The sequence below is a fragment of the Bufo gargarizans genome, chromosome 7 (genome assembly GCF_014858855.1).
Source record: "Bufo gargarizans isolate SCDJY-AF-19 chromosome 7, ASM1485885v1, whole genome shotgun sequence".
Lineage (NCBI taxonomy): Eukaryota > Metazoa > Chordata > Amphibia > Anura > Bufonidae > Bufo > Bufo gargarizans.
This window is the reverse complement of record NC_058086.1, coordinates 25,433,280-25,458,841: the sequence shown is the minus strand read 5'-3', so window position 1 is coordinate 25,458,841 and position 25,562 is coordinate 25,433,280. Positions and strand designations below refer to the sequence as shown.

The following is a 25,562-nucleotide window of genomic DNA, read 5'->3' as shown; positions in this document are numbered from 1 at the left end:
CGCCACGGTCCCCGACATGCCCTTGCCACTATCACGCCCAATTGGCGTGCACATCGCAAAACCGCGTGGCGCACAGCCGGACAGAAAAGGGGACTTGCGACACTTTTTACATCTAAAAGTGTCGCAAGTCCCTTAGTAAATGTGCCCCTATAGACTTGACTTGGTGTGTTTGGCCCACTACATGCACCCAAGTAGTGCCTGCTTCTGTTTTTATTCCCCTGACCCACGGTCCCCGGAGCATTAAAATCAATGAATCCGTGTGCCGTCCACGGAGAACAAGGACATGAATCGCTGACGTATGAATAAGCCCTTATGTTGCCGTCAATGCATGTTTAACTGCCATAGTTATGAGTCATGGAAAACGTGCACATTTTTGAAAAAAACTGCCGCATTTCCTGCAATTTTGGCAACACCTTTCCCCCCCAATTTGATCTCAATGTGTAACTCCAATGTTATGCGATACCATTGCCATCGTTAGTTTGAGCTCCTTTAACCCCTTAGTGACCAAGCTTCTTTTTTTTTCCATATATTTTTGTAGTTTTTCATGCCACCCTGTTGGGGTACACGTAACTCATTGATTAACTTTTATGCTACGTTCACATCAGTGTTTTAAAATCCAGAGGAACAGTCTGCTGGAAGTTCACCGGATCTGGAATAGCTGGAAAATACCGGACTAGAATGGGATCTGACTGGGATCTGGCGCTGCATGGAAAGCGGCCGGATCCCCGTCGGATACCATTCTAGTCAAGAGGGATCCAGCGGTTCCCCGCATTATCCGCCTATGCCGGATACCGTGACCTCTGGCAAGCTATTCCTCTGGCGGGACAGCCTGCCAAATTTCTAAACGCTGATGTGAACTTCCCCTTGTTAACTCTTTCTGGGGGAAGTGGGAAAAAACAGCAATATAGTCAATTCTGTTTTTTTACGGTGTAAATTTTTGAATGTTCACTTTTGTTCTCTTTGTGTTGTGGCGTAATTAACATGATCACTTTATTCTCTGGGTCAGTACGACTACAGCGGCACCCAATACATATAGTTTTTTAAAGTTTTAATACCTTTGTACAATAAAACCCCCTTTTTTATACAGAAAAAAATGTTTTTGCAGCGCTGCATCCCAAGACTCATAACTTTATTTTTCTTTCTACAGCTCTGTGTGCGGGATGGCTTGTAGTTTTCATTGGTATCATTTTGGGGTACATACAACATTTTGATCACTTTTTATTCCTTTTTTTGTGGCGGATAAGTTAAAAAAATATCTAATTTTGGCAGTGCTTTTTTTTTTTTTACGCCATTTGTCATGGGGGATAAATGACTGGATAATTGTACAGTTTTAAGTTATTATATATGCAGCAATACGGTATGTGAAGGGGTTATTCTTTTTCAATTTGTTTTCCACTTAAAGCATGTTTTCAATTGAAAAAGAGATGTTATTTTTTAACTTGGAGATTTTTTTAAATAAAACTTTATTTAATTGTTTATTTTACACTTGACCTTTGACCACCATCCTTTTTATAACTCACATAATAATTCACCGTACAACTTATGTAGTACAGTGTACTATGCTGTCAGTAGTAAACTGACAGACAATCTATTAGGCTGCACCTCTTGCATGACCTAAAAAACATACATAGAGGGCAGGCCTGGGGGCCTTCATTGGACCTCCATCTGTCATGGCGTTAGCACCCTTGAATCTCATACGCGACAGTGCCAATGGCTGACAGAAGGAGCCATCTCCCTGTGAAACCACTTAGATGTAGTGTTTGCTATAATTCACTGCATCTAAGGGGTTAAGCGCCCAGGACTGGCGCTTCTGCCACAGTAAAAAGGTAGCGGCCTAGCCTAAGGCCCCTTAGTGACTGCTGTAAAAAGACTAATTGGTGGTCACTAAGGGGTTAAATAGGTCATCCAGCCCTTTATATGTCATGAAAAGTTCTGCAACTTTCTAATATACTTTGTCTTTCAGTTTTCAGTATCTCTGCTTGCTGTGTAAATCCAGAGGCTGAAAAATTACAATATATCCGTGTAGATAACAGTCCATTACAGGGGAGAGAAGCTATAGCTACAAGATGGCCTATCCTGATACACTGTAACAAAAATCAACCGTCCGACACCTATTAAGTATCATTTACAGGTCCCATTAATTAAAATACTTCTGGGCAGTGGGTGGTTACTTTAGCATCCCACCCGCCCAGCACGCAGTTGCGTCTCTCCACATGTCTGTTTATTAATTACAGACATTCCCCATGTAATAACAATCCTGGAGTGTATCTTCTTGTAACGCTGTGTTGTGCCGTTCCTCTATTACTCCTTCTAGAAGTTGTGAATTAATTTCCAGCAGTTTGCAATGAAGGTCCAGCTGGGTGTTACCAGTCGAGGGGGTGTCTCTGCACAGTTTGACACTGGCAGCACTGATTACATTGTCAGACTGTATCCCCATGCATAATATTTTAATAGTTATCCACATTGTTGCTGGTAAATTCTCGGCATGTAAGCCCTGCCTGGGAATGCTCCCAAACAAATGATGAACCGGCCACGTATGGGTGGGGCTTGGTTAAGCCCCACCCATTTTTGGCACAGGACAGACGGGGACAAGCTTCCCTAGCATCGAAGTTGACGCTAGGCAGGCTCATCCCCATCCCCGCCTGCCATTGGCTGCTCCTCCCTGACACCGGATATTTCCATCCGCGCACAGGGAGAAGCTGCAGCAGCGGCGCGGGAACCAGGAGTGGTGCGGGGAGCGGGGTAAGTAAATTCCCTGTGAGGGGTCAGGCATATAGGGGGACAGTTTATAGTAGTGGATCCTGAAACCAGGATTTTGTGTCTAGAGCTGACGCTAGCACATCCGCGATACCCAGTCCCCATAGCTCTGTGTGCTTTTATTGTGTAAAAAAAACTATTTGATACATATGCAAATTAACCGGAGATGAGTCCTGTATGTGAGAGGAGTCAGGGACAGGACTCATCTCAGGTTCATTTGTATATGTATCAAATCGGGGTTTTTACACAATAAAAGCACACAGAGCTATGGGGACTGGATATTGCGGATGTGCTAGCGGCCATCTAGCAACCCATGTCCTCAGCTCTATACACAAAATCCAGGTGACAGGTTCCCTTTAAGGAACTTGGCACGTTGAACACAACCTATTGAATTTGGCTACATTCACACAACATTTTCATGTCCATTCTGCGTACATTTTCTGTCCATTTTTCAATTTTTAATAGGCCGGTTTGCATCCGTTTTTTTATGGCCTTTAAAAACGGCGATGAAAAACAGAGAAATGTAATATTTTTTTGTGTTTTTTTTGTAACATCCCAACCTTTGCAGTGCCCTCAGTATATATTATACACCCCTACAGTGCCTCCAGTATAAATAATAGTCACCATATTTCCCCCAGTATCTATAATAGTTCCCCTGTAGTGCACCCAATGTCTATAATGCTCCTATTGTGGCCCCAGTATATAAAAAACAACCCCACAGTGCCCCCTGTATATTAAATCCCCCCCAATACTACCCTACAGTGTAAATATTGCCCTCCATTCTCCTGGGGCCAAAAATAATTTAAAAAAAACCTCATCCACTTGAATGCGAGCAAACACGCCGCACTGGAGGGATCAGGACCTGACACTCCCAGATTTGTGATGTCACGACGCTGGGAGCATCAGGTGCTGCTCCCTCCAATGCAAAGTAAGCAGTCCCCTCGCGTTCAAGTGGATGAGGTAATAAAAAAAATAAAAAAATTTAACACCTGAAAGTCACTTTTACTGTTTTTTAGCGGCTGTGAGACGGGTGCACTCCTATCTAAACGGACATTGGGATCCATCGGGCCGTTATAACCTCCAAAAATAGGACATGCCCGCTATTTAATAGCCATCTGAATAACCCCATTGACTTCTATTAGTTTTTTGGACATTCTACCGAGTGCTATGGTCGCTTTGGTCTGGAAATTGGTTGGAAATAAACCATTTTTTCCTCTCGAGATGTAAAAGTACAAAGTAGGTCTAAGATACAGTCGAGGCCTTGTCCAGAAGATACGGCAATAGTTAACATTTCTGGTGACCTTTGAGTCCCGGCGGCGTCTTTCAGTGATCCGGCAGTCATTATACAGTAGATGTATGTAATTAATTGGCCTCTCATCGTCCTGCAGACGGAGCCATTCTGCGCGTCTTGATAACAGCTTGGATTAGTAGTTCGTAGCAATTGATTTAAGTCTTAATCAGGAAGACAGAAGGTATTAAACGGCAAACTGGGAGGCGGCAAGCATGTAAAACGGATCTCCGGGGAGCGTGACGCTGCTCGTGTAGAGACGCTGTAATCAGGATGCTAATGAGCCTGGAGCTAGACTTGTGACTATTGTGGTGATCTCCCTGGTGAGGTGCCAACCATCTACCCATCGATAGACGAAGGATGGCACACATGGCTGTAGCAGCCAGATCAGTAAAGATTCGAACTGAAAAGGAGAATGACAGATAACCATGACATGTGCTGGACTCCCACTGATTTCTAGCATAGAAAATAATTACCATAATCTGGTGGTGATGGATAAATCATACTCATCGCTGCTACAAAAATCTATTCTCCACCAAGTGGTAGTTGGAGATCAAACAGCGCCACCCATGTCTACAGGTTGTGTCAGGTATTGCAGCTCAGCCCCATTCATATACAATATATGACAAGGTAGGGAGTTTGCAATGAAGGTCCAGCTGGGTGTTACCAGTTGCGGGTGGAACCCTGCACAGTCAGACACTGGCAGCACTGATTGCATAGTTTTAGACTTTCCAGGGATGCCCCCCCCCCCCAACTGGTAACACCCAGCTGAACTTTAAATATAAAGGAATGGTACGACATTCAGTGATAAGAATAGATGCTCCAGAATTGTTATTACACGGGGAATGCATGTAGTTACTAAAATAGACATGATGGGAAAGGTTACAGGTCCTCTTTAAGGTGCCTTGGGGATAGCCAGTCATGGTGGGGGTGCTCTTGTCCGGGTAAGTGGTCACTGGTCTGGAAGGGTTACTGCTGACCATGGTGGTCCTAGCTCCTGAACCCATGATGGTTCTAGCTCCCAAACCAATGGTGGTCCTAGCTCCCAAACCCATAGTGGTCTTAGCTCCCAAACCCATGGTGGTCTCAGCTCCTGAACTCATGATGGTCCTGGGTCTTATATGCATGATGATCCTAGCTCCCAAACCCATGATGGGTCTGACTCTTGAAGCCATGACAGTGCTTGCATCTGAGACCATGGTGGTACTAGCTCCTGAACCTATGGTGGTCCTAGCTCTTAAACCCATGCTGGTCGTGGCTACTCAATCAATGATGGTTCTAGCTTCCGAACCCATAATGATCCTAGATTCCAAATCCTTGGTAGTCCTAGCTTCCTCTTCCCCTTCACACATGTCTCCATGCCATCCCTAAAGAGTTGGTAATGATCACTAAGACATCGCCCAGTTCTCAGACCTAAATGACCAAATGGGAGGTTTGTTACCAATAAACAGGTGGATGAGCCACTTTAGTAGGCTTCAAATGACAGATGGCATCTGAACGAATCCTATGGATGACACCACTATGAGCCATTCATGATCACTATTGAAGGGAACATAAACATTTCCAAGAAAGCAACAGACGAATACGAATAACAGCTCTTATTCATATCCACCTTCTGACAACTTCGACAATAAAATGTAACCGTCCAAAATCAATCAAGATTTATTCTCTAGTGAAGCACCAATGGGACCTCCTACCGGTAAGAACAGTTCACGTAGACGAGGCCAAGGCTGCGAACGAGCTGTGTGAGATGCTTCCTCTGAATATCTGCCAAAAAAAAGCTTTTACTGTTTAATCAGGCTTCACTTGTCCTCCAGTGATCCATCGGCAAAACCCGCCTGCCGAGGGTCGTGTACGCGCTTTAATCCCTGGATGTTGACATTCTGTGGTTAGGATTGCGCCTGGGCTAGAAATGATTGCACATCTGTAAGCGCGTTAGTTTGTTCACCTTGAAAGAAGAGGGTTAATCGTCTTGGAGAGTTCCCAGGAGTGCTCGAAGAGGAAATGACTAATAAGCATAGCCAGGGACTGTCGTATAATTTCCTGGCTTTGGGCCATCCCGAGCTGTTGTTTTCCCAGTTGTTCCTCTGCCATAATTATCACCTTTATTTCCTTTGAAATGTCAATTAATGTCAGGTTTTGCCAGTCTCTGAAGGTTCACGTTGTGGTCTTGTTATATATGTGTACGTGCCATGATGCATAAGTATTTTTGGATGTTCTAGTACAGCCAGATGGGTTGGTCAGGAGCACACATAGGTTGGTGCTTTTTCCTAAAGTGTGCAAGCATGGCCACCGCTGCTGGATTGCTGGGTGATTGTAACCCCTGGAAATGAGTATTGTATAATCTCAAGCCAGCAAAGGAGGCAATATAGACAATCACAATACATTAGTGAGTGCCTTGTATTAACTTTGTCTACACGATAACTGTCATTTGCTAAAGTTAGACAACCCCTTTAAAGGGTTATTCCCATCACAGACAATGGGGGCATATCGCCTTCCGTTCATTTCCCGGCTCCGTTCTCATTGTAGGTGCGGGTCCCAGCACCTATCAGACAATGGGGGCATATCCTAGCGATATGCCCCCATTGTCTGAGATGAGAAAACCCCTTTAAGTACCCAGTGAATTGGTGTGCACGTGTGCTGGCCCATTAAGTGCTGGGGGAGCTTGCACATGCCCTATGGGCCAAGGGTGGTTTTGCACGCAATAGGCAGTCTGCAGCCTGCAGCCTGCTGGAAGAACTGGTTGATGGCTTTGGTGGCTGAGCCCGCTGCAAAGGATCAGAGGAAGACCAGTGGGTGCAGGCCACTGGAGAAGGAGGGTAAGTGGAGCAGTGCCTGTGCCTGCTCAGAAGAGCATGTACCACCATGTGCCAATATCTGCAACTGTTAAGCTGTGTGCCCTTTAGAAAGTGTAACAACCAAGTCTTGTGTCCATTAACGACTATAACTGCCAAGCCCTGTGTCCATTACAGACTATAACCACCCAGTTGTGTCCATTAGAGACTATAACCACCCAGTTGTGTGTCCGTTAGAGTCTATAAACACCCAGTTGTGTGTCCGTTAGAGACTATAAACACCAAGCCGTGTGTCCATTAGAGACTATAACCACCAAGTCGTGTGTCCATTAGAGATTATAACCACCCAGTTGTGTGTCCGTTAGTCTATAAACACCAAGCCGTGTGTCCATTAGAGACTATAACCACCCAGTTGTGTGTCCATTAGAGACTGTAACCACCCAGTTGTGTGTCCGTTAGAGACTATAAACACCAAGCCGTGTGTCCATTAGAGACTATAACCACCAAGTCGTGTGTCCATTAGAGACTATAACCACCCGGTTGTGTGTCCGTTAGAGACTATAAACACCAAGCCGTGTGTCCATTAGAGACTATAACCACCAAGTCGTGTGTCTATTAGAGACTAACCACCAAGTCGCGTGTCCATTAGAGACTATAACCACCAAGTCGTGTGTCTATTAGAGACTAACCACCAAGTCGTGTGTCCATTAGAGACTATAACCACCAAGTCGTGTGTCTATTAGAGACTAACCACCAAGCCGTGTGTCCATTAGAGACTATAACCACCAAGTCGTGTGTCTATTAGAGACTAACCACCAAGTCGTGTGTCCATTAGAGACTATAACCACCAAGTCGTGTGTCCATTAGAGACTAACCACCAAGTCGCGTGTCCATTAGAGACTATATCCACCAAGTCGTGTGTCCATTAAAGCCTATAACCACCAAGTCGCGTGTCCATTAGAGACTATATCCACCAAGTCGCATGTCCATTAAAGCCTATAACCACCAAGTCGCGTTCCATTAGAGACTATAACCACCAAGTCGTGTGTCCATTAGAGACTATAACCATCAAGTCTCCACGTGGAACGCCAAAAGGCCGCACACAGACACATACAACAAACTGCGAAGGGGGAAGGAAAACTTCTGAAAAGGTAAGCGCCGGGTAGATACCGAAGAACACGCAGGACGCCGCGCTGAGGTACACCGGCCTGAAACCTATTTACCCTCGCTTGCAGGTCCTTCATTAACCATTTGTTGCTGAGGCTTTAATATGTGGTGAATTGACTCTGTATATTTTACAAGCGCTGATACTAGTAGTCATTCTATTTTATTATTTCGACCATACTTGGAATTGATTGCCCTGAACTTGGATATATTTTTTATATATTTTTACATCAACTTTGTATCGATACAATTGTTCCAGGACATTAACTTAGAGCTCAAAGTATCTTTTTTGAAATCAGAAGACCTACTATTATTGTTGCTGTTCTATGGACATTTTATTACCTCAGTGGATACCAACCTTGGTTCATATATGCTGCTAGCATTTATTCCTGCACTTATACCCTAATTTTATATATTCACAAGTGTAATTGTTGTTTGATTTTAGACATTAAATACGTACGCCATATGTAAGTGTGCCTGCTACTACTTGTTTATTTATCATTTTAGACTGGTTGAGTATTTAGCAGTAGCACCTATCCATCTATACTCTCGGTAGAGCAACCCAATACGTTTCCTTGTTTTATAACCATCAAGTCATGTGTCCATTAGAGACTATAACCACCAAGTCGTGTGTCCATTAGAGAATATAACCGCCAAGTCGTGTGTCCATTAGAGACTATAACCCCCAAGTTTTGTGTCCATTAGAGACTATAACCCCCAAGTTGTGTATCCATTAAAGCCTATAACCAACAAGTTGTTTGTCCATTAGAGACTATAACCACCAAGTTGTGTGTCAACTAGCGACTATAACCACCAAGTTGTGTGTCCATTACAGACTATAACCACCAAGTTGTGTGTCCATTACAGACTATAACCACCAAGTCGTGTGTCCATTAGAGACTATAGCCACCAAAGCTGTGTGCCCAGTTGTGACTGGAACAGCCAAGCCACTGTTTATATTCATGATACTTTTGCACTAGTCAGAAAGAGTTCTGTCCTGTTGAACTGTACTTCTGTCTGCCTCCATTACTGCGCCAGCCTCAAGTGGGGTACCATGCCAGGGGCAAGGATCACACACTAAAAAATTGATTCTTACATTGCCTAACTTTTTGGGTTGTTTTCTATTGATCTTTATGGCTGTTATCATTGTCTGGGAACCTAAAAAACTAATTGGCTCCTGTAGTGGTCTAATCTAAATGACTACTAAAATCTACAGTACATTGTCTACCCTTAAGTTCTACTTGGACTTACAAGATGGCCAGTCATTCATCAACACAAGGCTTGGAAGCTCCTGATCTCACACTGGCAACTGAAGGGGTTAAATGGGTGATCTCCTCCCGATAAACAGCACTCAGTGGCTGATCTTTAACCCAGCCTTCACTTTTTATGATATGCCACTTTTATTGACATTGTGTTATGGGTGCGTCACTCATTTTCATTTGCTCTCTTTAATCCCAACCAACCAAAGGTCATTAAAAACTAAACATAAAAAAAGCAAAAATGATTGAAAATAAATCATTGTTTACATTGTTTTTATTAATGATCCAATTATAATCATTATCATTCATGTATCATCAGATCACTTCATTCGTTTCTTCATTGGCCTGATCTGTGTTGCAAATAATTAATCATTATGGAAAGGTTGTAACTTGTCAGAAATCTATTCTGTAACAATAATCCAGCACTTAGAGCGCCTGCAAGTGGTGAAGGGCTTAAGCGGGTTGGCTTATCTCACATGTTGGTGGCATTGGTCTCACCCCTGGGATCTGCTCCTATCTGTTGGTGGCATTGGTCTCACCCCTGGGATCTGCTCCTATCTCCAGAACGGGGCCCAAAAAAGTGAAGGAGAGCACATTGTGCATGTGCGAAGTGCTCTCCATTCATCGCCAGATAAAGGGGTATTAATACTGGCATCTAAAACCCGGTCTTAATAAATGACCCCATAAGTGCTTGTGGGTCATTAGGAGTGCTCTGCTAGCCCAAATGCAAATTAACTGTCATTATGCGTCTGCCACCACCTAGACTGAAATGGTCATGCAAAAGTGAAGGTGACTCCAGGTAACCAATATTTCTGTACCAGTATTTCTTCCAAAACATCATTAAAACTGATATAAAATTCATCTGTAATCTCCATACTGGTGAATATACTGTACAACCTATGGCAAGTCTTCATTAAAAAAGTAGATACCAAAAAGGACTAGGGCGGCCAAACTTTGTCAAAAGCCCCTGGTTTCCTTTCAAAAGACAGAGGTTCGTTGGACCCAACTTTTGAGTGGTTTATCTCATAGTTCTTTACAGCTGTGCCCTGGTCCATACCATGAAGCTCTTCAGGGGTGTTTGTGTCGCTTTGATTAATTTTTAGCAAACCCAATTTTTGTAAAGCTTCTTGTCTAGGAGACATCTGATTATGTGTGACCTGTGGAAGTTGTTTAGAAGCCAAAGAAAGTTCTGTTCCCTTGGAAGCATCTTCGGAAGAAGAGTTGCTTTGTTGATGGATGAATCGGGCTCTTAGCTGCTGGACATTGACACCTGACCTCATGATGGTGTCAAACTTCCTCAGATGGCTTGGATGAGAGCCGGTGGTCTTCTGTCCTGTGTCCGGAGTGACGGTGATGGATAACCCTGGACCGTCCTCGGAGAAGGATTTGACAATCTTCATCTTAGACAACTTTGGTTCATGCTCCTTTTTGTCCAATTGCTTTACACCTTCTGTCAAACCTTTCCGACTTCTATCGACATCTTGAAGTCCTGTCGAATCCCTCAACTGCTCATCTGAGGAGACATTAAGATCAATGGTTAGATTTTAGGATCAGGTTTCGAGGTCAGATATTAGACATTAAGCCGGTTTTATCATGGCTTGACCAAGGTCGCAATGGCCACCAAATTTCGATGATTAAAGTCGCGTCAACATAGGCAAAAGGCTCCTTGGCTTCAATTGTTGTGTACTCCTAGGAAACTTTTGGTGACCAGAAGATGACTTTAAGCATTGATCTATAAGACCGACACCAGCAGTCATCTGTCTCTCAAAATGAAAAGATGAAAACACGAAAGCATCGAGAGTGTTGGGTTAATTAGCCTCTGCCCTAAAAATATTCCACAGAAGCATTCAGATTGTCAGATAATACCCGTAACATCTGCTGCCTGGACAGACCCAATGAAATCTGTGAATTTCAATAGTATGAAAATTGGGCATCATGGTTGGCCTTCGGTTGCCCAGTAATACTGTATGGATGGCCACCATTGAAGCATTCACCGATTGCACCCGAAGGTGACTATGGGAATACACCTTACTGCAAGATATTTGGGGCAAACTGCATTATGAAAGGTGGACTCTAATTAGATAGTATGGAGAATAAGGCCAGACATTATGAGACTTGTGGTCTTTATAGTCAGATTTTCAATGACCCTGAATCTTCTGGCTGCCATTGGGTGAATGGACCCCTACGGATATGTTTGGTGTATATGCTCGAACAGTCATACCGGTTGCCGGTTCAGATTCTGAACCAGCTCCATAAACTCCTGGCACACCTTGGATGCATTTTCGACACCCTATAACTTTCAGGCTGGTTCTATTTTCAGCCTGTCATCCGGTTCAGGGTGAGGACACTACGTCAACACCCATACAGTAATGACGGAAATCGTTGCAGGTAAATACAGCTGTAACCTGGCTTTAAAAGCTTTTATTGTATTCTACAAGGGCAAGTGCAATTCCTCTTAGCACGAGATTAAAGGGCAGGCTCTGCTACTAAGGGGTGGGGGCAGGGGCGCGTGAATCTGTCTGAAAATTGCAGAGTAGTAAACATAAAGTAATCGTAATGTATTTTAAGTTCTATATTTGTAGTGTGATGATGTTGAACTTACATGATAGTGTATACTGTGTACTGCTGGGTACACAAGGGGAGCAACTAAAGGGCACGGCAGGTCAGATGAGCCAGTCCTAAAGGGAGTTTCAGGAATGTATTATTTATGGCCTCTCCTTAGGATTGGTCATCAATGCTGATTAACATCAGCACCCACGCCTATCAGCAACAGTGTCAATCATCATCCCCGCCTATCAGCACCATCGCCGATCAGCATCCCTGCCGATTAGCGCCCCCTGTTGATCAGCAAACCCACTGATTAGCATCCCTATCAATCAGCACCCTGACGATCGGCTTACCCTCTGATTAGCAACCCTGCCGATTAGCGCCCCACCAATTAGCACCCTTGTTAAACAGCACCCCCCATTAATCAGCAACACTGAAGATTATCATCCCTGTCAATTAGCACCCTGTCGATCAGCATACCCTCTCATCAGCACCTAATTGCAGTCCCACCTATCCCACCCCCATAAAATGCCTCTTTTTTTAATGCAACTCTGCTTAGATCCCTTCACTTTTGGGGTCTGCTTTAGGTGAAAGTCCTGAAAACTTGGTACAGTTGAAACCGTAAGGGGTATTTAGTGGGGGGTGTAAATAAATGCACAGGAGAAGAAGGGAAGGCAGTGGATAAAAGGAAAGGGTGTAATGATAGTGGGTGCAAAGACAGCAGTCGCACCAGACCCTAGTGCTTTAGGGGGCCCCAAGGCCCCTGTACCACATAAGTAGACACCAGTATTATAAATGGTAGGTGGGGGCTCTGTTGATGATTTTGCATTGGGGCCCAAGAGCTACAAGTTAAGGAAGGGAAGAAAAGACAGAGGACACAGGGAGTAATAAAAAAAAAAAAAAAAAAAAAAACAGAAGACACAAAGCTTCAAATGTTCATGTGGCTGTGTCACGTCTGTCACATGCAAGTACTGCACTTCACCACTGGTGGCAGCAAAATCTCAACAAAAACCTACAGAATATATGAACCACTGATGATATAGAACAGTCACGGGTTCCAGAGGTGGCACTCAAAGCCCTCTCTATGGGCACCCGCACCCTGGAAACAGACTATGGTGTACCAATATGCCTTAGCCCTCTTTCACACAGGCGTCGCGTGTGAGGGCTAGATAGGATGCAGGTGCGTTGCGGGAAGTGCAAAGCGTCGCGGGAGTGCAAAGCGTTTTAATGCGTTTTGCACTCGCGTGAGAAAAATCGGCATGTTTGGTACCCAGACCCGAACCCGGACTTCTTCACAGAAGTTCGGGTTTGGGATCGGTGTTGTGTAGGTTTTATTATTTTCCTTTATAACATGGTTATAAGGGAAAATAATAGCATTCTTAATACAGAATGCTAAGTAAATTAGGGATGGAGGGGTTAAAAAAAATAAATACAAAATTAAACTCGCCTCATCCACTTGTTCGCGCTGCCCGGCTCGTCTTCATTCTTCTTCTTTGATGACCTGGGAGGAAAAGGACCTTTGGTGACGTCACTGCGCTCATCACATGGTCCATCACCATGGCGATGGACCATGTGATGAGCGCAGTGACGTCACCAAAGGTCCTTTTCCTCCCAGGTCATCAATGAAGAAGAAAGATGAGCCGGGCAGCGCGAACAAGTGGATGAGGCGAGTTTAATTTTATTTTTTTTTTTTAACCCCTCCATCCCTAATTTACTAAGCATTCTGTATTAAGAATGCTATTATTTTCCCTTATAACCATGTTATAAAGGAAAATAACAAAGATCGGGTCCCCATCCCGATCGTCACCTAGCAACCATGCGTGAAAATCGCACCGCATCCGCACTAGCTTGTAGAGGCTTGCGATTTTCACGCAGCCCCATTCACTTCTCCGTGAAAAAACGCACAATATAGAGCATGCTGCTATTTTCACGCAACGCACAAGTGATGCATGAAAATCACCGCTCATGTGCACAGCCCCTTAGAAATGAATGGGTACGGATTCAGTGCGGGTGCAATGCGTTCACCTCACACATTGCACCCACGCGGAAAACTCGCCCTTGTGAAAGGGGCCTTAGACTTTTGCTGCCATCCATCAGCGCAGGGCGCACTATGAACGGCACAGGCAGCGCACTGAATGCAGGCAAGCTATTATAGCTACAAGATAAAGTACATGGAAGATATACTATACTGGTATTCAGGTTAAAGGGATTCTGTCACCTCCCCTCAGCCAAAAAACGATTTTAAAGCAGCCATGCAGCACAGCTTACCTGGATTAAGCTGTGCTCTTTTATCTTGAAATCCGTCCAGCAGTTACTGCAAAAAACGACTTTGATCGATATGTAAATGTGTCCTGAAGGTGCCCAGAGGGGCGTTTTTTTCTTCTGAGAGAGCCCAGTACCGCCCCTCTTTCAGTGCCCAGCCCGCCTTCCTTGTACTTTCTAACCGCCGCCCCCAGCCTGCCACAGCCTCCCCTCCCTCTCCTCCCCCTCCCTCACGCCGAACGAAGTCTCGCACAGGCGCAGTACCCACTGAGGGCTGCGCCTGTGCGATCATCAGGAGACTGAGGCCGGCAGCTTCATCTTCGTCACTGGGCATGCGCCGAGCCCAGTGACGTCCGATGCTCGCTCTTTCCCTCAGTCAGCCTGGTAGGAAGCGCAGAGGATTGCCGATCGGCTGCTGCACCCTGCGCTTTCTCCAGTCTGCCTGCCTTTACTTAATATAATAATACCTAATTCGCCCCAACAAATACTTATTTCTTTCCTGAAGGGAGGGTGGGGAAAGAAATCGCTGGCCGTCTTCACTGTGGCAGGCAGACAGGAGAAAGCGCAGGGTGCAGCAGCCGATCGGCAATCCTCTGCGCTTCCTACCAGGCTGACTGAGGGAAAGAGCTAACATCGGACGTCACTGGGCTCGGCGCATGCCCAGTGACGAAGATGAAGCTGCCGCCCTCAGTCTCCTGATGATCGCACAGGCGCAGCCCTCAGTGGGTACTGCGCCTGTGCGAGACTTCGTTCGGCGTGAGGGAGGGGGAGGAGAGGGAGGGGAGGCTGTGGCAGGCTGGGGGCGGCGGTTAGAAAATACTAGGAAGGCGGGCTGGGCACTGAAAGAGGGGCGGTACTGGGCTCTCTAAGAAGAAAAAAACGCCCCTCTGGGCACCTTCAGGACACATTTACATATCGATCAAAGTCGTTTTTTGCAGTAACTGCTGGACGGATTTCAAGATAAAAGAGCACAGCCTAATCCAGGTAAGCTGTGCTGCATGGCTGCTTTTAAATCGTTTTTTGGCTGAGGGGAGGTGACAGAATCCCTTTAAACTTGCCGTGTTGGCACTTTGCGATAAATAAGTGGGTTTTGGGTTGTAGTTTTGGCACTCGGCCTCTAAAAGGTTCGCCATCACTGCTATAGAACATGTGTTATCTCTAGATTACAATCCGTTTTACTTATGTGACTGACGATCTTTATACATTTTGGAGATTACATCGCTCCTCGGTCATGGCCGGGGCAGCGGATGTGTATGTGCAGCATACGTTACACAGCTGCCTCTCAAAAAGAAAGGATGAAAACACGAAAGCATCGAGAGTGTTGGGTTAATTAGCCTCCGCCCTAAAAATATTCCACAGGAGCATTCAAATTGTCAGATAATACCCGTAACATCTGCTGCCTGGAGATGCTCGTGTTACCTGGAGAAAAAACCTGAGCGGCGGCTGGAAAAAGAAAATACATACACAGGACCGGAGGCTAATGGAGGCCTGGACAATGGAGGCTGGCGGAAGAGCGGGTGCCGTGAATGTGAACAATGCCTGAGACTTGTCAATGTCTCCAAGCTCAGTGGCAGATGTCGGACATATGCTCTAAATGTTGTGACTTTCATTGCTGCGACTTGCACAAAAATTGTGGTTAAAAAGGCTAGCGTTACCCCAAATCACCTAAAAGGCTTCCTTCTTAGGGGAGGGGCAAACGTAGCTTCAGATTGTCAATGACCGCACAGTTTTGCCAATAAAATGGTTATTTGCATGCGTTAGAGGCTATAGACAACTTAAAGGCAATTTTTTATTTATTTTGGGCTAAAAATCATTTTTTTCAAATGGTCTTTATTAAAAATGTTCATCTGTTTCTGAGATACATGGGTTAAAAATCAGTCTGTAAGCTGTCATAGTCTGTTTTCTTTAAAATCCTGTCATTTGATGGCTCATGTGTAGCTATTATCTCTCATCTATTGACACTATAAACACTTATTTAAGCCGTATTTTTATCATTTTCATGAGAACTGAGCTATAATGAATGTTTTCGAGGTAAGGAGATCAGAAATAAGAGCTACACATGAGCCATCAGATGACGGGATTCAAAGCAAACACACCGTGACAGCCTGCAAACAAACTGATTTTTAACTCTTGTATCTCAGAAATGGCTGACTGATTGAAAAAAATGATGTTTAGCCCAAAATGAGTAAAATGCAACCGTAAAAAATTGCCCCTAGGGTGTCCATAGCCTTTAAGGCTGCATTCACATGCGGTGGTAGTATGTCTCGTGGCCAATTGTTATGCTGCAAAACCGCCTATGTTATACCGTGAATTGCCACAGCTTTTGCAGTTCGTGGTGACACACGTGCAGTTTGGCTACCGCTACATGTGAACCTGGTCTTTTCATCAACCCCTTCCTAACATAGCCAGTTGTGATTTTTTTTTTTTTTTTACTGGTATGAGGGCTTGTTTTTGGCAGGCCAAGTTGTATTTTTTAACCTGTTCCTGACACAGCCACTTTTTTTTTTTTTTTTCGTTCCCATATCAGGGCTTGTTTTTTTTTGCAGGATGAATTGTACTTTGTAATAGCACCATTTAATATTCCATATGATGCAGTGGGAAGCTGTAAGAAAAAATCTAATTAGGTTGGAATTGGAAAAAATATGCAATCCCGCCATTATTTTATGGCTTCCATTTTTACTGCGTTTCCTGTGCCGTAAAACTGTGGGTCAGTACGATTACAGAGATACCACCTTTTTATCGTTTTTCTTATGTTTTAATACTTTTGACAAATATTTTGACATCCAGAACTTTCTCTTAGGTTTATGTCAACCGAGCTTTGTGAGGGATCATTTTTTTGAGGGGAGGATCTATAGTTTTTTTTTTTTATAACATTTTGGAGTGTGTATGAGTTTTTCATCACTTTTTATGCAATTTTCTTTTGGAAGGCAAAGCGACTAAAAGTCAGCAATTCAGCCATTAGGATTTGTTTTCTTTATGCCATTCGCCATAAGGGCCCTTGCACACGACCGTATGCCCCCTGAGACATACGGTTGGTGAGCGGGCCATATGTCCCGCAGCGGCATTGATCGTGCGCATGGGAGCGCGCAGCATTATAGATTACAATGATGCTGTGCACATCGGGCCGTCCGCGGGGTTATTGTCCCGCACTCATATGATCTTATATAGCCCCGCGGGGGGCCCGACGTACACGGCATCATTGTAATCTATGATGCTGTGAGCTCCCGCGTGCACGATCAATGCCGCTCCGGGACATATGGCTCGCTCACCGACCGTATGTCTCGGAGGGCATACGGTCGTGTGCAAGGGCCCTAAGGGATAAATACTCACTGGGCCACATGCCACCCATGGATTATACTGTTAGAATTTGGGAAAACCGTGTTTTAAATTTTGTGTTTTTTTAAATATTTTTAAAAACTGTTTATTGTCCCCCTAGGAGACTTGAACCTGAGATCACTTGTACAATACAATGCAGTACTTCTGTAGTTATACATGTGATGTCATCCTATTACACCCTGTCTCTGCCAGGATGTAATGGGAGCACTAAGATGGCAGGCCTGGAGCAATAACCCGATTGCTGTATCCGTACAATTCGGGAGGGGGTGTGGCCTAATGGTTGTTACCTATCTATTACCTGGGTCGTTATTTGCGTTTTCGTCCTCGTCCTGGTCTAATGAATCAATGGTCTCCAGCAGATATTGCAGACACTCCTTCTCTTCATCTGTGAGCCGACTGAAGAAATCTTCACCCTAAAAGATCAGAACTTTATTGGACCAACTGTAATCACCCAGCTTTCCCAGAGACAGAAAAACAAGAATCAACTGAATAGAATTACTGACAACTTCACAGAAGATAAAGACTTAAAAGCTCAAAACTGATATTATGCTATACATAGTGCAGGGCCTGAGGGGGCGGAGCGTGACGCAGGAATTCTCAAACTGGTGCCCTGTAGGAATTCTATTCAACTCTTATTTCTATCTGTTTCTGGTAAAGTTGGGCGAAAACTTACGTGACCACAGAGGTTGTCGTCACCTGCTTTCTAAGAGCCCTCAATGGCAAATCTGCTTTGTAAGTCAGCCATTGGGGTGAAAGGGTTAACCCCACAATACAAGTGATTTGGGAGTATTGTATTGGGTATTTTTGACTCCCCACTTGTTTTCTTCATTGTGTCTCTTTGCGTGTAAGAATCTCCACCGCCTAATATCCTTTGTCTAAAACGACTCCCTATTTATAGACTCATCCTATGTAAAGGAGGCATTCAAATTACTGCCAGGCACAAAAATAACACAGAAAATGTAAATGCAGGAAAATTCTGTGTTCTGTGGTTGAAAACATGTAGAGTATGGCCGAAATCCTGAAGAACTCAGGAGCGGACTTCATGCAGATTATACATTGGACTAGAGATAGGTGCAGTAAGCTCTTGAGCTCCCTCTGGTGGCGGCTGTATATATCTGTATGAAGTAAGCTCCTGAGCTCCCTCTGGTGGTGGCTGTATATATCTGTATGAAGTAAGCTCCTGAGCTCCCTCTGGTGGTGGCTGTATATATCTGTATGCAGTAAGCTCCTGAGCTCCCTCTAGTGGTGGCTGCATATATCTGTATGTAGTAATCTCCTGAGCTCCCTCTAGTGGTGGCTGTATATATCTGTATGCAGTAAGCTCCTGAGCTCCCTCTGGTGGTGGCTGTATATATCTGTATGAAGTAAGCTCCTGAGCTCCCTCTAGTGGTGGCTGCATATATCTGTATGTAGTAATCTCCTGAGCTCCCTCTAGTGGTGGCTGTATATATCTGTATGAAGTAAGCTCCTGAGCTCCCTCTGGTGGTGGCTGTATATATCTGTATGAAGTAAGCTCCTGAGCTCCCTCTAGTGATGGCTGTATATATCTGTATGTAGTAATCTCCTGAGCTACCTCTAGTGGTGGCTGTATATATCTGTATGCAGTAAGCGCCTGAGCCCTCCCTAGTGGTGTCTGTATATATCTGTATGCAGTAAGCGCCTGAGCCCCCCCCTAGTGGTGGCTGTATATATCTGTATGCAGTAAGTTCCTGAGCTCCTCTTAGTGGTGGTTGTATATATTTGTATGCAGTAAGCGCCTGAGCCCCCCCTAGTGGTGGTTGTATATATCTGTATTCAGTAAGCGCCTGAGCCCCCCCTAGTGGTGGTGACTGTATATATCTGTATGCAGTAAGTACTTGAGCTACCCCTAGTGGTGAATGTATATATCTGTATGTAGTAAGCACCTGAGCTCCCCCTAGTGGTGGCTGTATATATCTGTATGCAGTAAGTGCCTGAGCTCCTTCTAGTGGTGAATATATATATCTTTATGTAGTAAGCGCCTGAGCCCCCCCCCTAGTGGTGGCTGTATATATCTATATGCAGTAGATGCCGGAGCTCCTTCTAGTGGTGAATGTATATATCTGTATGCAGTAAGCGCCTGAGCTCCCCCTAGTGGTGGTTGTATATATCTGTATGAAGTAAGCTCCTGAGCTCCCTCTGGTGGTGGCTGTATATATCTGTATGCAGTAATCTCCTGAGCTCCCTCTAGTGGTGGCTGTATATATCTGTATGCAGTAATCTCCTGAGCTCCCTCTAGTGGTGGCTGTATATATCTGTATGCAGTAAGCGCCTGAGCTCCCCCTAGTGGTGGTTGTATATATCTGTATGTAGTAAGCGCCTGAGCCCCCCCCTAGTGGTGGTTGTATATATCATTATGTAGTAAGCGCCTGAGCCCCCCCCTAGTGGTGGCTGTATATATCTATATGCAGTAGGTGCCGGAGCTCCTTCTAGTGGTGGTTGTATATATCTGTATGCAGTAAGCGCCTGAGCTCCCCCTAGTGGTGGTTGTATATATCTGTATGTAGTAAGCGCCTGAGCTCCCCCTAGTGGTGAATGTATATATCTGTATGCAGTAAGGTCCTTAGCTCCCCCTAATGGAGGCTGCAGGCAGGCAGAATTGTCCTTGTATGTCAGAGCCACCTTATCAATCAGAAGTGCCGACACCCCTAGATTCTGACATTATTAAAAAATTAGAAAGTGCGTTCATGTGATTACTGGTGCTTCTCACTTGACCAGTTAAGAGCATTTACTGACATTGGGTGTGTCCATAGTCTTCCGGATTTTGCTCCATAGAAGGCACTTCTGAGGAATGTTTTGGGGATGAAGCCACCATGAGGTGCACAGATCTATTTTTGCCAACAAAATGACTAGGATTTTGACAGAAACCACATTCAAAGTCAATCGTGGTTTCCTTTAGGGCTCATGCACACGACCTTTGTTTTGTGGTCCGCAAATTGCGGATCCATAAAACACGGATACCAGCCATGTGCATTCTGCATTTTGCGGAACGAAACAGCCGGCCCCTAATAGAAACCTCCTAGCCTTGTCCGTAATGCGGACAATAATAGGACATGTTCTATTTTTTTGCGGAACATAAAATGCACACAGAGTCATTTCCGTTTTTTGGCAGCCCCATTGAAGTGAACATTTCCTCATACAGGCTGCACAAAAAAACGTAAAGGACAAAAAATATGTTTGTGCGCATGAGCCCTTATAAACATGTGAACATAGCCTTTGGTCAAGCTGACGTGTTTTAATTCCTCCCCATGATCAAGAGCTCTGCTTGATGTCAGTAAATGGCATCATTCTTGTTCACATCTAGAGGCTAAAAACTAGATCCCCTATGCGGACCCACTGAAGTGAATGGGCCTACATCCGTGATGCGGAATGCACACAGAACCGTGCCCGTACATTGCGGATCCGCAAATGCGGCAACGGGCAGCACACGTTCGTGTGAATGAGCCCTTAGACAATTTTCGGCAATTATCGATGGCCTCTTCAATTTCTCACCATATTCAAGATCTCTGTTTGCTGAACACATTCTTGTTTACGTTCAGAGGCTAAAACCCAATGAGGTGGGGCGATACCTGCATAAAACGCCATGAGGCTAGTATGAACAGAGCCATCATTGGTCATTACCGCTACCGTCATGGCTCCACTCACCTCTAGATTACTCTCATCATCCAAAGTGTCCGTCTTCTCATCTGGGGCCTCCATCTTGCTGGGATCTGTCAATCTGCGGAGACCTCACTGGTGGGAACGCTCTCTTGTCCTCTCTGTCTACGAGCTGCCGGGAACACCTGCAGGAAGCACAAAGCACTCTATGTAGACGCATGACACATGTCAGGCTTTATTCTGCCCGTTGCCTGGTCTGTATGGCGGAGCAGAGGACAATGACACTTTCAGGGTTCTTGCTGTTGTGTATGATGAGAGTAGTTGTGTTTACAGTGGCCTTGTCACGTGTTGCTCTGTACACACATGATGCTGTAACCCTGTCAGGTCCCCTGGGTGCGCTACGTATTGTCTCATTCTGCGGTGTACAAAAGGGAGAGAGGACAAAGTACAAATGATGCACCATTGTGATGGATCAGACGGCAGGTATGTCCTATACTCCTCAGGGTACAGATTCCCATCTGGACATCCTTCCCGGCAGCTTGTTGCCTAGAGATCTTTGGCTACTGATCAGGACCAATGGAGCTGATATAGACTGGGTATATAATGATATACATTATGTACAGCTGCTATACGGCTCTGTTCACACTGATATCATCAGTTTAATACTTACAGGATCCATGAAAGATTTGATAGATCCTATTGGTTTAAAATCAGACCAGACCCCAGTCTAAACAGTCCACAAATCAGACCAGCCACTCCATTTATACAGACCTCAAATTAGACCCCCCATCTATAAAAAACCTATACACACCTCATACCAAGCCCCTCATGTATATAGACCTCAGACTAAACTCTCATTTATAAAGACCCCAGACCAGTCCCCTAGCAATAGAGATCTCAGACCAGAGCCCTCCATGTAAACAGCCTACAGACCAGACCCCTATCTTCACAGACCTCAGACTAGACCCCTATCACTAAAAACCTCAGACCAGACCCTCGATCTATAAAGACCCCAGACCAGAGCTCCCATTCATACAGACCTCAGACCAGACCCCTGTCTATACAGATTCCACACTAGACCCCTATCAACAGAGACCTCAGACCAGACCCTCCATCTATAAAGACCCCCCCATCTATACAGACCCCAGACCAGACCCCTAGCAATAGAGATCTCAGACCAGAGCCCTCCATGTATAGAGCCTACAGACCAGACCCCTATCTTCACAGACCTCAGACTAGACCCCTATCACTAAAAACCTTAGACCAGACCCTCCATCTATAAAGACCCCAGACCAGAGCCTCCATTCATAAAGACCTCAGACCAGACCCCTGTCTATACAGATCCCACACTAGACCCCTATCAACAGAGACCTCAGACCAGACCCTCCATCTATAAAGACCCTCCCATCTATACAGACCCCAGACCAGACCCCTAGCAATAGAGATCTCAGACCAGAGCCCTCCATGTATACAGCCTACAGACCAGACCCCTATCTTCACAGACCTCAGACTAGACCCCTATCACTAAAAACCTCAGACCAGACCTTCCATCTATAAAGACCACAGACCAGAGCCCCCATTCATACAGACCTCAGACCAGACCCTTGTCTATACAGATCCCACACTAGACCCTTATCAACAGAGACCTCAGACCAGACCCTCCATCTATAAAGACCCCAGACCAGACCCCCCATCTATACAGACCCCAGACCAGACCCCTATCAATAGAGATCTCAGACCAGGACTCCATCTACACAGACTCCAGACCAGATCCACTATTCATACAGCCCTCAGACCAGACCCCTGTCTATACAGACCCCACACTAGACCCCTATCACTAAAAATATCAGACCCTCTATCTATAAAGACCCCAGATCAGACCCCCCATTCATACAGACCTCAGACCAGACCCTTATCAATAGAAATCTCAGACCGGGACTCCATCTACACAGACTCCAGACCCCTATTCATACAGACCTCAAACCAGTCCCCAATGTATACAGACCCCAGACCAGATCCCCTTTCTCTGTATAGAACCCAGACCAGAGCTCTATATGTATACAGCCTACAGACTGCACCCCTATCTTTACAGACTTCAGACTAGACCCCTATCAATAGACCTCAGACCAGACCCTCCATCTATAAAGACCCCAGACCAGACCCCTATCAATAGAGATCTCAGACCAGGACTCCATCTATAAAGACCCCAGACCAGACCCACCATTCATACAGACCTCAGACCAGACCCCTGTCTATACAGACGCCACACTAGACCCCTATCTTTAAAAACCTCAGACCAGACCCTCCATCTATAAAGACCCCAGACCAGACCCCCTATTCATACAGACCTCAGACCAGACCCCTATCTATACAGACCCCAGACTAGACCTCTATCAACAGAGACCTCAGACCAGACCCATCATCTATAAAGACCCCCATTCATACAGATCTCAGACAAGACCCCCCATCTATATAGACACTAGACCAGAGTCCTGTTAGGGCACATGGAGGTCATAGAGAGGGGTCCTCTTGCTGGAGACATACTCTACTAGCCAGAACAGAGAGGTGCTACAAAGAGCAGGCTGGACCTGGCCCCTCATCACACAGACCACCATTTATTTGAATAGGTGGCATGTAATCCACCCATAACCAACCTGAGCTGTTATCATGAGGTTTCACCAGGCCGACCTCAATAGATAAAATTCTGTCATGATGAGATAACCTCTGGAATCCAATAGGCCCAAAAATCTGCTAATCCATAATTATTCCTGCACAGAACCAGAGTTTCAAAAGACCAAAACTTTATGACTAAAACCAGAATACTGATCATCCAGAATCAGGCCCCCATTAAAGTGGTGAGAAAAATATGGCTGAATTCTCCCATAAAACAGTGCCCCACCCATCCACAGGTTGTATGTGGTATTGCAGTTCTCACCCACTGACCTCAGTAGAGTTAAGCTGCAATGCCAAACACAACCCATAGGCAGGTATGGCTGCATGAAAGCAGCCATGTTTCTCCAATTATGGACACCCCCTTTAAGGCCTCATGTACACAACCGTATGTATTTTGCAGAACAGAACAGCCGGCCCCTAATAGAACAGTCCTATCCTTGTCTGTAATGCGGACAATAATAGGACATGTTCTATTTTTTTGTGGAACGTAAATACGGACATTCGGAAACAGAATGCACATGGAGTAACTTCCGGTTTTTTTTGCGGACCCATTGAAATGAATGGTTCCACATACGGTCCTAAAAAAAAACAAAAAACAGAACGGACACAGAAAGAAAATACGTTCGTGTGCATGAGCCCTAAGGCTGGATGAGAGGAACCTTGTCTGCTCTGTATTGAGTCCTTTGAGACGAGTCCCAATCGTTGTCTACACACCTACTAGATCAACACAGTTAAACCGAGGCACAATGGCTGCAGTGTTCCCGCTGGAGGACGACATTGGAGACGCGGGCAGCCGATCGCTGGCAGGTGACTTCTCCGCAGTAGCTTATAATAACAGGAGGCACATAATAAAAGATGAGCAGTCATTTCCCAGGACCTGGGTTATTTAGACGTCAGTCTCCGCTCTGTACTGTTGGCTTACCTTTATGGAGCGGTTAATGGACTTCTCAGGGATCTCATGCCTCGTACCTCCCAGAGAGGACAATGATCATTCCCGGTCTTGAGTAGCTCACCTAAGGAACTGAGGCGGTGTACAATGTCTAAAGTTCTATGCCCTGCATCTGATCCACTGCCAAATAATTTGCATAGCTATAGTCAGCTCCTAGACTGTCGAGCTTCTGTGCCGCCACCAGCTAAACCAGAGCACCGAGTCTCAAAAGCTATTGGGCTACCTCCACTCAATACGGATTACGCACATTTTGTTCTCGTGCGGCAAACACGCCGCGTAATCCAGTACCTGCACAAATCTCATGTACACTTTGCTTTTTCATTCCGTGCAGAAAGGGACCTACCTTGCAGATTTTGAAATCCGCAGCATGTCAATTGTTTCAATGCAAGGCGGAGATCTGCGGCAAAACTGCATCAAATCAGCCCCAAAAACTGGAAGTGACACATGCAGGTTTTACCTCGGATTTGCCATGGAATTTGCAGCGAATGTAGGGGTTGTCTGGGATCATTGCAATTCCAGGGGCAGGCAGCAGTGTGTTAGAAAAAAAATGTAAAAAAGTAAAAAAATCACCCACCTTTTAAAAAAATTACACCTGACATTAGAAATCTGTAGGAAGTCCATTCTTTGTGCTGATTTCCCCCTTTGCAATACGTCGGCAAATCTACAACAAAATCCATGTTAAAAAAAATGCAGATTTTACCTTTCGTCATGGAATTTGCAGCAAATGGATTTTTTTTAAATTCAAATTACAGGGGCAGGCAGCAGAGTGTTAAAAAAACTAAATAAAACCCCCGCCTTTTAAAAGACCCCACTTTCCAACGCTGCAGCTACCAGCGGTCCACCATGAGGCAAAGAACACAGTCCAAACACGGAACAAGACGCTCAGAAAAAACCCCCAAAAAACGTGGAAATGGAAC

General features: G+C 45.1%; 1 protein-coding gene across 6 annotated transcripts in view; it reads right to left on the bottom strand.

Moving 5' to 3' along the window:
• Positions 1–9,539: 9,539 nt before the first annotated feature.
• LOC122943480 overlaps positions 9,540–25,562 on the bottom strand; it is a 43,825-nt gene continuing 27,802 nt past the window's right edge. For 4 of the 6 annotated variants that reach the window (XM_044301249.1, XM_044301246.1, XM_044301250.1 and 1 more), the window contains exons 3-5: positions 21,072–21,208; positions 17,707–17,821; positions 9,540–10,776 (exon numbers count right to left, since the gene is read on the bottom strand). In XM_044301249.1, the coding sequence (XP_044157184.1) occupies positions 10,202–10,776; positions 17,707–17,821; positions 21,072–21,125 (744 nt within the window). In that variant the 5' untranslated portion in view covers positions 21,126–21,208 and the 3' untranslated portion in view covers positions 9,540–10,201. Of the gene's footprint in view, positions 10,777–17,706; positions 17,822–21,071; positions 21,209–24,618; positions 24,695–25,219; positions 25,298–25,562 lie in introns of those variants that run through there. The other 2 variants (XM_044301252.1, XM_044301251.1) reach the window with 2 other exon arrangements.